General features: G+C 43.3%; 1 protein-coding gene across 2 annotated transcripts in view; it reads left to right on the top strand.

The window, feature by feature from the left end:
• The first annotated feature begins 5,196 nt into the window (after positions 1–5,196).
• LOC127444014 (ephrin type-A receptor 6-like) overlaps positions 5,197–16,918 on the top strand; it is a 220,984-nt gene continuing 209,262 nt past the window's right edge. For both annotated transcript variants that reach the window (XM_051703148.1, XM_051703147.1), the window contains exon 1: positions 5,197–5,770. In XM_051703148.1, coding sequence (XP_051559108.1) covers positions 5,695–5,770 — 76 coding nt within the window. In that variant the 5' untranslated portion in view covers positions 5,197–5,694. The remainder of the gene's footprint in view (positions 5,771–16,918) is intronic.

Here is a 16,918-nt window from a genome sequence, read left to right as displayed (position 1 = left end):
GCAAGAAGGAATGGTTCAAATGTTTGAAGAAATGTTTCATCATCTTAACAACATAATGAAATGATTCCCAGCAAATGTGTAAATCATTAGTGGAAGGCCACTGTAAAAAACTAAACATCATTTTATTCAGCTTATGTGGGGGGTTTCCCCCCTCAGATGTGGGGAAATGTTTCCCACTCAACTAATCTAACAGAGTTATCGATGTCATATTGAACAATGTTGCAGATTTGCAAGTTCCCAGCATGCATTGCAACATGAATAAATTATATGGTTAGTGTTATAGGCTTATTTTTTAGGTCACTTTATTTATGCTGATTTTGTTGTTTTTTGTTGCCACTGTTAGTCAGTTGTTGTGTGGTGATGTTTTAAATGCTTTTTTTTTTTCTTAATGTGGTTTGTTAAATGTCACCGTTATTGAGGTTTGTGTGTTAAGGTCTATTGTGTGTCTACCTCCAAATTGTACATACATGCCTTGCCTGGCAAGACATATATCTTTCTGCAGAGGTAAAAATTGCAGTTAACTTCATTTAAAAGTAATTGAAATTGTGACAAAATAAAAGTTCTCATATTGTGGATTTATAGTTGGCTGGACAAGAAATTAGTAGTTCTCTCAACAAGAATATTTGCATTTAGTGAGCAAACAAATTCACATTGACTAAACAAAGCAATGGTACTGGGGACAATTATTAAGACTGTCATTGAGAGAACTCAAAAGTCCTACTTTATCATGTTGCTTTGAATTTTTAAGTTTGCTCAACAATTCTTCAAGTGTGCACAAAAGCAAAAATTAAAAATATAAAAAATAATAATAATAAAAAAAAATTAAAAATATAAAAAAAACAATAAAATATATATATATATATATATATATATATATATATATATATATATATATATATATATATATATATTAAAAGTAATAATTAAAGAGTAATTGTTTATTTAAATAACTTAAAATAATGTTTATCCCTTGATGTCATGTCATTGGTGTTATCAATGTTAAAAATGTGTACTACGAAAATACAAAAAGTTGTGGATAAGACCATCCAAGGTCAAAGTTCAGAGGAAGAAAAGGCTGCTCAAATGTTCATGATTTTGCCACCTATTAAAAACATTATTAATTTATATTTTAACTGCTATTTTTTTTTTCCACATGGTTCATTTAAATGTGTCATTGGTTTTACACTGTTTAATGTTCATGTGAAATATCTTTAATTGAAGGAAAAAAATATATATATTTAATGGTATGATTTTGTCACAGTGTGAACCCCTTTTTGTCGTCTTTCTGTGTCCAAGGACTCTTATGTTGAAATGTATTTTAGTCTTCTTCGTCAACCCTGTGTTCCTGATTTCATCCTCATTGTTTCCAGCTGTCTCTCATTTAGTCATTAGTCTTCATGTGTATATATAGCCCTCATGTTTCCCTTAGTCTTTGTATGTTCTTGTTTGTATGTCTGTTTGTAGTGTTACTAGCCAGCATACTGCTGTGGAGTTTAAGTTACCTTCTTTGTATATTCACCGCCTTCATTGTGTATTCTTCTTTTGTTCGCTATTAAATTACTGCAATTGGATCCTCACACTCTTGCCTCTTCCCTGCACAAACTTTTAACAGAAGAACCACAAAATGGATCCAGCGGTAAAACTCTTCCGGCTGCGTCAGTGTAATCGCTCGCTGGAGGACTATGTGAGCGAATTCTGTGAGGTGCTAATAAGGTGAACTTTAATGATGTGGCCTGTAAAGCCATTTTCCGAATTGGTTTGAATGAGCCAGTGAAGTCCCTTGTGAAAAAGCCCCTGGACCATGGCCCAATTTATGCACCAGTGGTCTCCGAGCTCCCTTTAACGGAGACTACTTTCTCCCCAGCCTCAGTGGTCATGGAGATCTCTTTCATCAAGCCTCCCACGGATCAGCCCCTCAAACCTTCCACGGCTCTGCCTTCCTTCATCGAGCCTCCCACGGCTCTGGCTTCCGAGCCTCCCACAGCAGTGCTCATGGCCGTCCATAAGAGGAGAAGAAGGGCTCCTACTCTCCAGTACTCCCCTGTCACTGCCTGTGCTTATGACCATGGAGGTCGTTCCCCTGTCTCTGCCAGTGCCCACGGCCACGGAGGCCATTCCCCTGTCTCTGCCAGTGCCCACGGCCACAGAGGCCGTTCCCCTGTCTCTGCCTATATTTACGACCACAGAGGTTGTTTCCCTGTCACTGCCAGCACTCCTGACTCCTGACCTCGGTGGCTCCACCCTTTGAATCTTCCAGCGGCTCCACCCGCTTCCTCTTCTGATACTCCTCCTCCAGCAGTTCCGCCGCTCCTCCAGCGGCTCTGCCCGCTGCTTCTGATACTCCTCCTCCAACTCCTGAGCCTCCTGTGGCTCTGCCCGCTCCGCCTCCAGCTCCTCCTCCAGAAACTCAAATCCCCGCTCTTCCTGTGGCTCAACCCGCTCCGCCTCCGGCTCCTCCTCCCGAGTCTCAAATCCCTGCTCCGCCCGTTCCACCTCCGGCTCTTCCTCCTGAGACTCAAATCTCTGCTCCTCCTGTGGCTCTGCCCGCTCCTCTTCCTGAGTCTCAAGTCCCTGCTCCGCTCCACCGCCTCCTCCTGAGTCTCAAGTTCTTGCTCTGCCTGCTCCACCTTCGGCTCTGCCTCCTGAGACTCAACTCCCTGAACCAACTGTGGCTCCGCCCCCTGGGTCTTAATCACCAGCGGCTCCGCCCCCTGTTTCTCAGGCCCCTGTGGCTTCATCGCCTGACCCCCTGCCAGTTCCATCCTGGTGTCCTGATCCTCAGCCAGTTGCCTTCCTGGAGCCACCTCCCAAACTGCCGGACCCAGTACCCATCCTGGAGCAGCCTCCTAAACCGCCAGACCTCTCTCCCTGTCTGTAGCCACTTCCCAAACCTCTGGACCATGCTCCCTTCCTGAAGACTCCTCCCTGGCCTCCTGATCATCTGCAGGCTCCTCCTTGGCCTCCTGATTGTCCTCTGGATCCTTTCTGGTCTGTTTGCCCCTGCCCTCCTTTACATCCGTTATTGGGTGCCAGGAGTTGGGGGGGAACCACTTTTTGTCATCTTTCTGTGTCCAATGACTCTTATTTTGAAATGTATTGTGGTCTTCCTCGTCAAGCCTGTGTTCCTGATTACATCCATTGTTTTCAGCTGTCTCTCATTTAGTTGTGTGTGTGTGTGTGTGTGTGTGTGTGTGTGTGTGTGTGTGTGTGTGTGTGTCTGACTACATACAGACATACGAACAAGAACTAACGAAGACTAAGGGAAACACGAGGACCACACACACACACAAACTGACAAAGACTAAGGGAAACGTGTGTGTGTGTGTGTGTGGCCCTCATGTTTCCCTTAGACTTCGTCAGTTCGTATGTCTGTATGTAGTTTTACTAGCCAGCATACTGCTGTGGAGTTTAAGTTACCTTTGTATGTTCACCGCCTTCATTGTATATTCTTTTGTTCATTATTAAATTACAGCAATTGGATCCCTTGCCTCTTCCCTGCACAATCTCCTAACAGATTTATTGATTTTAGTCTAATCAGTGGTGTATGTTTGTGATGCTATCGGCACACCTTAGAAAATTCATCTTTTAAGAGAATTTGTCACTGGTGTTACAACCCTTGCTTAATTTGTGAAACAAAATTAATCCTTAAAAGGTTTTTGTATCCTAGGAGATACAAACATTTGAGAGGTTGGGGCAAGGAGCACTGACCGAGTGGGCCAAATTTCTGTGAAAATGATTGAAAAGGGTCTATGCAAATACTGAGGTCATGTGACTTTGAATAAAAACTCTGACATCAACCCAAAATCTTTATCTAAATGTGACATGGTATCATGCTGTGAGAAAACCGCTGACCTCGAGTTAAAAGTTGATATCTTTTACATGTTAACTATATTTCGAGGGACATTCTCTGCTTAAAATATTGTTGCTAGGAATTTAATTGTTGAAAATGTATGAATTAGATATTTACATTTTTCAAAATCTGACACAGAATGTTTGTATCCTGGGGGATATGTTGCCCTTTTAGGGGTAAAAAGGGAGTTCAGTATATGAATGGAGAGTGAAAGGAGAATGACTGTGTTTTACTGAAAAACAGTACAATTTAACAATACCTTCAAATGTTAAGTTTTATAAATTAGTACAAGTATTGGAACATGGTCCCACAGCTTTGGAGCCCCCCATTAGATGGCTGCACAATGTAGCCTAGGACATGAGAGTCCCCCTCTTGCTACATGTTGACTTTTCTGGACCAAGCTATTCTAAATGCACCAAAGAGTCAGGCCCAGATGATCCCCTTATTGTGTATCATCAAAAGGCCCTAGCAATCCGCTCATTTTTTCACCGAAAGGTTTGGGGAGTCTAGTGGTCAACTTACACTTTATTATCTATTCTAAGGACTCCTTCCTATAGTAGTCCTAAAGTATCGGTAGTCAAATGCCTTAAGGCACTGGCCGCAGTTTTGATTTTGATCAGTACCATGGTATAGTAATGGTATCAACTGGTAATACGTAGCACTTTAAAATGTACTGTGATATTAAATAATCATCATCATACACCATAGTATTTACAAGGTACTTCAAGTTCCTTCAAAGGAAATTATGTATTATTACCATCACCCAGCATATGTCCTAAAAACATGGTATTACCGTGGCACCATGTCCAAAAAAACAAAAATAGAAAAACCATGGTACCATTTACAAGAAACTAAGTACTTTTTTGTAAGCATTATAAAAGGCTCTGACACCAAACTAATGTTTTAAAAATGTTTTTGAATGGGTTTAAATCTGGTAAGAAGCACATCCAAACAGATGTGGGTCCTAATGTGACAGAAAATAGCAATAAATTAATTTGCTGAGTTTTCTTTATGTTCTTGACGTTTTATGGTTAAATAAAATAAAGAACAAAAGCCAAGTTGTCCTGTATGGGTAAAAATAATGTCAATATGTTACAAAAATGGGCAACAACTGAACTGAATTTAAAATTTCAATATTTTGTAAATGGGAAAGTCAACATTTTTGCAGAATGACCCGGCGTTAAGGCATAGATTATGTACTGACTTGTTTATGCGTCCCGCTTTAAATACGCAAGCTGGACTTCCCTAGTCTTTACAGAACCGCGGGACAAAACAGCACAGAGTGGAGACGAACACCATCTAGTGCTGAACTGGTCTTCCGTCGAGATCCAGAAAACTAACTTGGGCTTTTCACCTCAAGAACGCGTTTTGCGCTTCAGAGACTGAAAGAGTCGTGGAAGCTCTTGTGCCAGATCTGTCTGCGTGCGCGAGGCTGAATTGTCATGTTTAAGGCGCGTAATACTCGCCAGGCTCGTGCCGGCAGCACATAGCAGTGTCACGAAGCTAGGGGGGAGAGCCCGTTAATGGATATTGACGACTGGAGAACACTCTTATTCCAGTTCATTATATGAGGTGCTGACAACCAGAGAGCGTAAGCGGTAACTTATCTAACAGTCTTTACCCTCTTTTATGGGGTAAATTCAGTATGTTTTTCAAGAGTTGTTCGTAATGGGCTGGCATTTCTATCGCTCTGCATCCGCGTTTTCGCGGTGCGGGGAACGAGGCGGTTAATGGCGCAAAAATCGTTTATAGTAGTTAAAAGGAATTTAATTACTTGATATTTTGAGGAGGATTCTTCGCTTTAGTCACTAACACCGACTTGCTTGCACAACTGGATTCTAAAAATGACTTTTGAAAGATTTTTCTTCGTGTTTACTTTACCGGGATTGATGTTTTCGGACCCCGGCCATCCAAACCAAGGTGAGCTATCAATTGTAATGAATAGGTTAATAATATCATAACATATTTAATACTCACAGTCAAAGTGTGTATGTGTACAATGTAGGCTATATTAATAGGTAGTTTAAAACATCCAGCCATTCAATTTAGTTAAAATATTATACATTTGCTTCTTTTATTTGGGCAACGACATTTAGGCTGTAGGCTACACATTATTTCGACTATTGCACTTTGTTTTGATTTGCAACTGAGCACAGGAAAGGTTATAGATGCAATGTTTACTATCGTTCTGCAGTTCTGCATGCTTCTTCTCATCATATAGATAGATGTGTTCCTGTATACCATAACACTAAGGTATCTAAAGGACTATTGCAGCAGACACACTGAGTCAGTTTTCTCGTCGCACCTGTGTCCCCTATTTGTACCTATAACTCCCTCTTCTATATCCTCGCAATAGGCAGTGGCTATTCACACAACAAATTGTAGTGAAAATGGCAGTATTTTGAGTACGAACATTACAAGAGCAAATGACTCTTGTATTATGTGTGTGAAGAGAGAGAGAGAGAGAGAGAGAGAGAGAGAGAGAGAGAGAGAGGGAGCATCTTTGTGTGGGATGTGCAGAAGATAGAGGGAGATAACACTCAAACCATCTGAGTTGGCTTGCATGGCATTTTAAAACTTTCTGTGATGAGTCATACTTATTTCTAAGTACTAAGTATTTTCTTAGCCTATGTCCTCTCAGTTTAAACCATCAAAAATAGGCAATACACTAGCAGTCATGTCTAATATTAAACTAGAACAGAATGGAAACTGAAAGTTTTCGGTTCACTTGAACACAAGTACAGTGCCTGTGTAAGGCAGTTAAATCACTCCTTATCATTAACACTGTTTTGTATTGTCCAATTAGTATGTTTGCAGAGATGACCTTACAAGCCTAACATGACCTCACACAATATATATCTATTCTATTTCCACATACTTACCTGTATGAGGTTGCACTTTAAAGATGTACCGGATACATCTTTTACTAAAGGTCTGCTATAGGGGAGAGCGGGGCACAAACGAACACATTTTTTCTTTCTTAAGTTTGTGTCAATGCACTTTTTCATTTTTTTTCACATTAATTTTACACATGTCTGGTATTCATATGTAGCCTTGTTTCATTAATACAGCGTATACTTTTTTCGCCATCTACCTGGAAAGAAGGAAAGTGAAATGTTACAATGTTCCGCATAGGCGGAGGATATTGTAACAGGTGACATTGTAACATTGTAACATGACCATATGACAGCTTAAAATCCCCTTCTAACAACTTTATCTGATTTAATTAAAATAAATAGAAGATAAACTAAAATATTATGTCAGTAAAAGCCATTTATAAACTAAGTCATATAAATTAGCAATAGGCAAATTTTGACACTTGACAATGAAAACACATCTGAGCCACAGCATTGGCCGAAATAATGGATGGATTGATGACACACACACACACACACATAACGGGGAATTATGTAAATTACATATCTGACTGCATTGAATTTCATATAGTTTTTTCCAGTTAGGGCACTGATTTACAACACTGCAAACACTGGCTAGCTGGCTTGCTAAGAATTTAAATACTATGCAGGATACTAGCTAACAGATTGGTGATGAAAAAAATTATACACAGTTTGCCTCTTAAATAAACATAAAAAATAGAGATGAAAATTAACTTACATGTGAATTTTTACTTTTGCTACTGTAAAATGAACTTTTGGCAATATCATCCAGAGTTTTTTTAAATTTTGTTGCAAAAGTATCATCTTACCAGTGTGTGTGGAAATATGTAAACCATGTGTTACAACTAGCCCTGCTCTCATTTGTATTTCAAATGATTTTCTTTGCCTTAAAAGGGAGGGACATTTTGCAGGGCATTTATTGTAGAACATTTTAAAGTCCCACAGAATTCCATTTAAAAGAGAACAGTATTTTCAATGGGCTTACCATGCAATCTGTCTTCTCACCTCCTCATACTATTATGTCTCTCTGACCTGCTCATTAAAATCTCACACCATTAAACTGCCAGTCTTTAACAGGTCTGGCTAAAATCACCTTTTTGCGCTGAGGCTTGACTGGCTTCCTTGCAAATCATCTTATCTCAGGACCAAAATAAACTTCAAAATGGGTATTAGATCAGTGTTAGATAGCAGTGTTCTCCAGCCCTCCTCTAATCAGTTTTGAGTGGAATTCTTAAGTGTTCTACAAGGGCTTTTTACCTCCTCTTCTTCGAATATAGGTTGGTGCTTTATTTGACTGCCTGTCACTGGTCAGAGTGAGAGTGGGTAAAGTGAGGCTAATCCATTCAGAGAAAGTAAAGTCTAAAATGAGTATGCTTCATATGGTTTAGACTAGAGCCCGACCGATATGGGATTTTTGAGACTGATACCGATTTTAGAGAGGGAAAATTCACCGATTACCGATATGGTGACCGATATCGCTAATGTTTGAGCTGGAATGAAAACACCTTTTCTATGTGGATTTTTCACTGATTTTGAACTGATATGACTATGCAAAGGTACTCGGAAGGCTGCTTTCTTTTTTATCAAAGAACATTTGACATTATTACTATACATTGTCAACAAATTCTAGAAATGAACACTGAGAAAATAAAGAATAAATAAAAATACAATAAATAGATAAATAAACATCAGTACTGTTTAGTATCAGTCAATGGCTGACCATTTAAATTAAGAATAAATAAAAAATAAAAAAATAAATAGCTAAATAAACATCAGTAGTACTGTTTAGTATCAGTCAAATGCTGACCATTTAAATAAAGATTAAATTAAAATAAAATAAATAGCTAAATAAACATCAGGGGCCAGTTGCACCAGCTATACGTATGTTACAACTTAGCCTAGTTGTGGCGTAAATGGGCACTAAGTCACAATTTACGCACTACTAAATATTTGAGCGTTGCACCATTAAATTTATGTAGGACATAACCCTACTTATAAACTAAATATATACGGCAGCCTCTGACCAGGAGTAACTGATGGAATAAATAAGCAGACTCATTTAATGACATCAATGAGCTCATGTTTTGGTTGACAGGCATCAGTCCTTTTGACATATATGATGATGCTGGCATTTACACTCGTTTACATTTATGAGAGAGAGAAAAAAAAAACGTACTTTTAAGCGGCTCTTCAGCATGAAACCGATCTAATGGTGCCGTTTTTGGGGTGTGTCGCCCAGTGTCAAGTTTCAACATATTCAAAATATATATAAGATATTAAAATGAATACATTTCTATTTTTACAGCCTGTTGTATTAGTATTTATCATACAATATAATTTATTTTAGATAAAGTTCCTATATATTATTATTTACACAGGACAAATATACTATTTATTAAATCTACTTTTATTACGCATCCTATTTTAATGTCTGGAAAACCAGACTTTTAAATATTACATTTTATAAATGCAACGACTGGAATTGTTCGGTTGAAGGGGGTACCAAACTGTGAATCCTGAACAAAACAGTTTGGTGAATACATGTTTACACGCTGACAACAATGAAAGTAGCTACATGGTTAGCTAGTTAGCTGTAAGCTTGTTGCCACGGAGATAAAAAGATGGACTTTATTTACTTTCCAGCATTGCGTCTCACCAATTAGGTAACAGCTAAGCGTGAAATCAACACTCACCACACACAATCCACCACCGCACCGTTGTCTGCAGAGCTGCAAAAAGATGCTCTGATGTTTACCTTTCAATCTGCTGCATTACTGACTGCACTGACAAACTATAGCTGGCTAACAGCAAACAGATGTGATAAACATGAGTGACATGGTTGTCAGGGACAGGGTTAACATTATATTAGTTATATAAAACAATGGGGTAATTTTTTATTAACTTTCCAGTATATGTTTCACAAACTAGTTAGCAAATTAAGGAGAAGAGATGCTCAAATCCACACCGTTTAACTCCGCCCTGTCTGCAGAGCCACCGTCAGCTCAGAGTCAGCTCTGTAAACAATGGAGTCAGAGCGCGCTCTGCTGGACACTACGCTATGACACCAATTCTAAAGCATTGTTTTCTGCATTATATGTTCTGAAATATCGGCGCATATCGCTAAAATATACGCCGATACTGATATATCAGTGAAAGGCTAATATCGGTCAGGCACTAGTTTAGACCAGTGTTTCACAATTGTGGTTGTTTCAGGACACAGATTTTTACAAAGGACATCAATCAGTGGTTCTGTGAATGCTTTGAAATTGTTATTAATATCACCATGAACTGCATATGTCTAACAATATGCACAGTTGTTAACATGACATACAGGCCTACGCTGTAAAAATTTGCAATTGTTACTTTAAGCTTTTTCTACCTGATGTAATGGTAGCAATGTATTCAGATTGATTTAGTGATGTTGGTCACACTTTATATTAGGTGGCCTTAACTACTATGCACTAACATTAAATACAAACAAGACAATATATTTACTGTGTAACTACATGTTGTTCTGCAACATTCCCACATTTGCTGCTACTGATGTTGAGGTACGTGTAGATTTAGGGTAGGATTAGGGTTAGGATAAGGTGTTAGAGTTAGGTTTTGGGGTAAGGGTTGGATTAGGGTTAGGGGTAAAGTTAACAGTGTAAATACAAATGTAATTAAATGCAAGTACTTTAAATGTAATTACAATGCAACATGTATGTACATAATAAGTACATTGTATCAAATGGTTAAGTACATAGTAGTTAAGGCCACCTAATATAAAGTGTGTCCGTTACGTTACATAATATTTTCGACTTGAATAAAACCATTTAATGAAGACATTACCACATGAAGCACATTTTTAGGTTAACATTTTTCAGTGTAGGCTGAATATGAAATTTGTCAGTTTTGTAAATGCATAAACAACAGAAGAAGTGTGATTTACCAGCCTAACACATGGAACGAACACTGAGGTCACCGTCACCAAACAGCTGAGAGCTTAGACTGTTGGGAGGGTAAAGAATAAAAGAAATGAACGAACCACTATATAACACAAGAAAAATAAGCTATTTATATTTATAGTTAGTTGATGCATAACATGTCTTTGAAGAAAGAGAGAGAGAGAGAGTTTAGCTCTTAATTTCAAATGTATATGAATGCAAAAGAAAAGTGAGTAACACTTTACAATAAGGGTCCATTTGTTAATATTAGTTAACATCATTAGTTAACATGAACTAACAATAAACAATACTTATTAAGCATTTATTAATCTTAGTTAATGTTACTTTCAACATATAATAATAGGGTTCATTTTTAAAATCAAAAGTTGGATATGTTAACATAACGTCCTGGTTACTTGCATAACCTCTGTTCCCTGATGGAGGGAACGAGACGTTGTGTCGATGTAGTGACACTAGGGGTCACTCTTGGGAGCCTGAAACATCTCTGGTTTTTGATAAAATGCCAATGAAAATTGGCGAGTGGTATTTGCATACCACTCCCTCGGACATACGGGTATAAAAGGAGCTGGTATGCAACCACTCATTCAGGTTTTGTGCTGAGGAGCCGAGACAAGGTCCCGGCCATTTCAGCGGGTGGTTTAGCGTTGTGGCAGGAGGGACACAACGTCTCGTTCCCTCCATCAGGGAATGGAGGTTACGCAAGTAACCAGGACGTTCCCTGTCTGACACTCACTCGACGTTGTGTCGATGTAGTGACACTAGGGGTTCCTATACGAAACTGTGCCGCAACTGGCTGAACTGTGTTACATGAACTGGCAGTGTGTGATGGGCAGACCACTGTGTGCCACGTAGCCAGCGCACCAGGACGACACGTAACCTCCCCCGACGCTGTTATGAGTGTCGAACGGCCCTTTGGGGACAAGTCAACTGCCCAAAAGATAGAGACAGGCTAGCCCAGTTGTGGCCTCTTACCCTCTTTTTTTTCCCTCTCCCCCCAAAAATAGGAATTAACCAACTGGGGCCACCAGGCCTACGTCGGGGGGGGGTGTCACTCACAAGGGGAAGACAGCGCTGAGACCACACCATACCCGGCGGGGGGGGGGGCGGTATTTTGAGTGGAAATACGTCACATGGCCTTGCCGAGCTTTGTCGGAAGTATGTCATGTGGAGAAGTCCCATGGTAGGTCCTACCCTACGGGGAGGAGTTTCTACGATCATGGTGACTGGGGCAGAGGGCCTCTGCCCAAGGAAGATGCAGTTTACCAACAGGGAAACAAATTAGCGGAAGATATATGTCACATGGGGTTACCTACGGGGAACCGCCACATGCAGAGCACCTACCCCAGTACAGGGCTTAGTTAGCACATGTACTGAGCCGGCAGCCAGTTTCTCCGTGAACTTGTCTGCCACAGGGCTCGGAGGAAATCATCCAGGGAACACAGTTTGTGAACACTACTGGGAGTCAACAGCGCACGTCTTCAGCTCAGGGAAGGTGATAGGTGCTATACGCAAGCGATACACCCGGCCAGCTGTCCCGGAATTACCTGCTTGTGCATGCCACTACACGGGACGAAATCGGTTCCACCTGGAGATTGTAGAACCTCACATAGGTGTTAGGTGTTGCCCAGCCCGCTACTCTGCAAATGTCTGTTACAGAGGCTGACAGAGAACACTTGCAGGTCTCCTAACCTCTTGATGGAAGTGAGCGCAGTCAAGAGGGCAGTCTTCAAAGAGAGTGCCTTAAGCTCAGCTGACTGCAAGGGCTCAAAGGGGGCTGTCCATAGACCCTGAAGAACTACAGAGAGGTCCCATGAGGGAACGAGGCGCGGTCTGAAGGGATTCAACCTCCTGGCGCCTCTCAGGAACCTGATGATCAGGTCGTGCTTCCCTAAGGACTTACCGTCCACTGTGTGGTGGTGTGCCGCTATAACGGCTACATACACCTTCAAGGTGGAGGGGGACAGCCACCCTTCCAACCTCTCCTGCAGGAAGGAAAGCACCTATCCGACTGCGCATCTCTGGGGGTCTTCGCGTCGGGAAGAACACTACTTAGCGAACAGACGCCACTTAAAGGCATACAGGCACCAGTAGAGGGGCCCTAGCCTGAGTGATCGTGTCTACCACCGTGGGTGGTAGGCCGCTTATGTCTTCTGCATCCCATCCAGGGGCCAGACATGGAGATTCCAGAGGTCTGGTCACGGGTGCCAGATGGTGCCCCATCCCTGAGAAAGAAGGTCCTTCCTCAGGGGAATTCGCCAGGGGGTGGCGGTCGCGAGGAGCGTGAGGTCCGAGAACCATGTCTGGGTGGGCCAGTAGGGTGCTACCAGGACGACGTGCTCCTCGTCCTCCCTGATCTTGCACAGGGTCTGTGCAGGTAGGCTTACTGGGGGAAATGCATATTTGCGAAGTCCAGGGGGCCAGCTGTGTGCCTCAGTCAGGGCATACCAGAGCGGGCAGTGGGAGGATTCTTGGGAGGCGAACAGGTCTACCTGTGCCTGCCCTAATTGACTCAAAATCAGCTGGACCACCTGAGGGTGGAGTCTCCACTCTCCCCTGAGGGTAACCTGCTGTGACAACGCATCCGCTGCAGTGTTGAGGTCGCCCGGGATGTGAGTGGCTCGCAGCGACTTGAGGTGCTGCTGACACCAGAGGAGGAGATGGCGGGCGAGTTGTGACATACAGGCACAGACCGCCTTGATGGTTGACATATGCTACCGTTGCCGTGTTGTCTGTCCGAACTAACACATGCTTGCCCTGGATCAACGGCCGAAACCTCCACAGGGCGAGCAGAATTGCCAGCAACTCGAGGCAGTTGATGTGCCAACGTAGGCGTGGGCCCGTCCATGAGCCGGCGGCTGCGTGCCTGTTGCATACAGCGCCCCAGCCTGTTTTGGAGGTGTCTTTCGTAACCACGACACGCCTGGAGACCTGGTCTAGGGGAATGCCTGAGGTCAGTCCAAGGGCTGAAGAGGTGGTGACAGATCGGCGTGATGGCCACGCAATGTGTCCCACGGTGCCATGCCCACATTGGGACTCGAGTCTGAAGCCAGTGCTGAAGCAGTCTCATATGCATCAACCCGAGCAGAGTAGCCACCGCTGAGGATGCCATATGCCCCAGGAGCCTCTGAAACAGTTTCAGTGGAACTGCTGTCTTCTGTCTGAACGCCTTCAAACAGGTCAGCACCGACTGTTTGCGCTCGTTTGTGGGGCGCGCCGTCAACGAGACTGAGTCCAACTCCAAACCGAGAAAAGAGATGCTCTGAACTGGGAGGAGCTTGCTCTTTTCCCAGTTGACCTGAAGCCCTAGTCGGCTGAGGTGTGAGAGCACCAGGTCCCTGTGTGCACACAACACATCCCAAGAGTGAGGTAGAATCGAGATGTGGAAGTACGCGTCCTTCAGGTCTACCGCCGCGAACCAATCTTGATGCCGGACACTCGCTAGAATGCGCTTTTGCATCAGCATCTTGAACGGGAGACTGTGTAAAGCCTGGTTCAGTACTCACAGGTCCAAGATTGGCCGCAACCCACCGAGGGGCTGTAAAACCCCTTCTTCATCTTGGCCGGAGGGACAGGCTCTATCACATCTTTCCGTAGGAGGGTAGCGATCTCCGCATTTTCGCCCTTCACCGAGGTGAAGTGGACGCCGCTGAACCTGGGCGGATGCCTGGCGAACTGAATCGTGTAGCCAAGTCGGACGGTCCGGACCAGCCATCGTGACGGGTCAGAAAGTGCAAGCCATGCGTCCAAGCTCCGGGCGAGGGGTACCAAGGGGACAATCTCGTCGGACGTACTGGCGGATGGGGCCTCGTGGCGGGACGGAGCCTGAGGTGCCACGCCGTGTCGTGGCTGTGCTGAGTTCAGGGACAGCGAAGCACTTACCTGGCTCCTTGTGACCACTCGCGGAACAGCCCGGGACGGGGGAGGAAGAGGCCTGTTCTCATGACCCGTGGAGACTGTCACATCGAGGGTGGATTTGTGCCACAGCGGGGTGGAGGCGGCTTGTCCAGCGGCACCGTAGGCTTTGGCCATCAGGGACGACGTAAACCTACAGGCCTTGGACGGGAGCTTTGGGCGCCTGGTGGCGGCGCTCTGCGGGCATAGGTGCACCGCGAGCGCTTTATCCACCGGGGGGTTTGCCGAATAGCCCTTGGCCGCCCCACCATCGAGGGTAGTGAGGGCAGGGGAGCTGAAAGATCGGGACTGGGCAGTAAAAGGTGCCTTCCATGACCTTGTCAGCTCCTCGTGCACTTCCAGGAAGAATGGAACTGGGGCGGGGCGTGGCGTGGCTGTGAGCGGCGCTGCGAGCCCAGGAACCAATCATCGAGCCGCGAGGGTTCAGTGGAGAGCAGAGGGTTCCACTCTAGCTGGACGCTCGCGGCTGCCCGGGAAAGCATGTCCTTTATCGCCGCATCAGCCTGTGACTGGGCGACTGCACCCAAAGGGAGGAGCCCAGCTGAGGCTTCCTCATCCGACTGGACGAGCCCGCTCTCCGATGCTGCGCTCGAGAGCTCATCACCTTCGCGGGCTCTGAATAAGAGGTCGAACTAGCCATGAGACGAGCCGGCGGACTCATCCTGAAGCCCGATCAGGGCAGACGAGCATGCTGGGGAATGGGAGGTCCGTGGGGGGATACCCGGCGGAGGTGGTCCCATTGGGGTCCCCAAATCGCCCCAAGTGCTAGCCGCGCTGGCCTCATACCCGTGGGTAGAAGGCCTGAGGCGGGGAGCCTCTGGGGTGGCTTGCTTTCTTACGAAGGCAAGCCACAACCACATCGTTGCCATGGACATGTTCTCGCAATGAGTACATGACCCATCCACGAACGCTGTCTCCGTGCGCTGTCTCCGACAGTGATTGTGGCCTTCAGAAGGCAAGAGATAACGACCGCAACCAGGAATAACACACAAACGGATAGGCATCTTTAAAAAGACGCGTCTTTAAAAAGACGTTCCGTGTGTGCTGCTCTTTTAGAGAAATATACTCTTTTATTTCTGCCGAAGCACCCAGGGGCGTTCTCTGTAGTGCACCAGTGCAGAGGGGGGAGAAGCCACTGAAATGCGCTGTCAGATCCAGCAGAGGTGAATGAACAGCTGTGGGAATTCAGCTCAGTGAGCATCGACCGTTCGGCTGCGAAGAGAAAATCTGAACGACAGGTTGCATGCCAGCTACTTTTATACCCGTATGTCCGGGGGAGTGGTATGCAAATACCACTTGCCAGTTTTCATTGGCCTTTTATCAAAGACCAGAGATGTTTCGGGCTCCCAAGAGTGACCCCTAGTGTCACTACATCGACACAACTTCAAGTGAGTGACAGATAGGGAACTGTAATTAATGCACTATGAATTAACATAAACTAACAATAAACAATTGTATTAATATTAACTATCATTAACAAATATTAATAAATGCTCTAAAAAAACATATTGCTCATTGTTTGTTCATGATACCTAATGCATTAACTAATGTTAACTAGGGTTGCAATGGTATGAGATTTTCATAGTACGATAACCGTCTCAGAAAATATCCCGGTTTCACGGTATCACGGTATATGGTATTACACAATTATTATTGGCAGTTACAATGACCCTTAAAGGAGTGAAAACAGAATGTTTTTTTTTTTGTTTGTTTGTTTGTTTTTTTGGTTGAACAAATGCTTTATTATAATTGAAACTTGAAACCATTTTTTAAAATGGAAGTATGTGTAAAAAAAAGTTTCCCTTTTGAAAATAAATAAAATAAAAAGAATAAATAAGAAAGCAAACAGAATTATAATAATAAACCAAATTATAAACATGATAAAAAAAAATTGCATGTAATTATAACATGTTATATAACTAAAGCATGTTAGTTTACATGTTATTATAGCATGATAAATTAACTACTAAATGAAAAATAACATCAGCCGTGTGAGCTTTTAAAGTAATGTCCTAGGATTATTAACAATTAACATATACTGTAGGTGCATGACAGCGCAGCCAGACTGCTCCTGTCTGTACCTTTAACTCAGTGGTTCTCAACTGGTTTTGCTTCAGGACCTAGATTTTACATTGGAAATCAAGTGGCGACCCACTATAGTAAAAACGTAACCTGTATTTAATGTATCCTGGGTGGCATTTCCTTTTATGTTGCATAGTTTTGGTCATGGTTTTCAAGTACAAGGACATGCATCAAGTGACATTATATTTGTTGTTGATGTCAAAGGAAAGGCTCCTAATTAGCATGGT

The sequence above is a fragment of the Myxocyprinus asiaticus genome, chromosome 7 (assembly GCF_019703515.2).
Source record: "Myxocyprinus asiaticus isolate MX2 ecotype Aquarium Trade chromosome 7, UBuf_Myxa_2, whole genome shotgun sequence".
NCBI lineage: Eukaryota > Metazoa > Chordata > Actinopteri > Cypriniformes > Catostomidae > Myxocyprinus > Myxocyprinus asiaticus.
The sequence above is the reverse complement of the archived record's forward strand: the minus strand, read 5'-3'. Positions and strand labels throughout refer to the sequence as shown.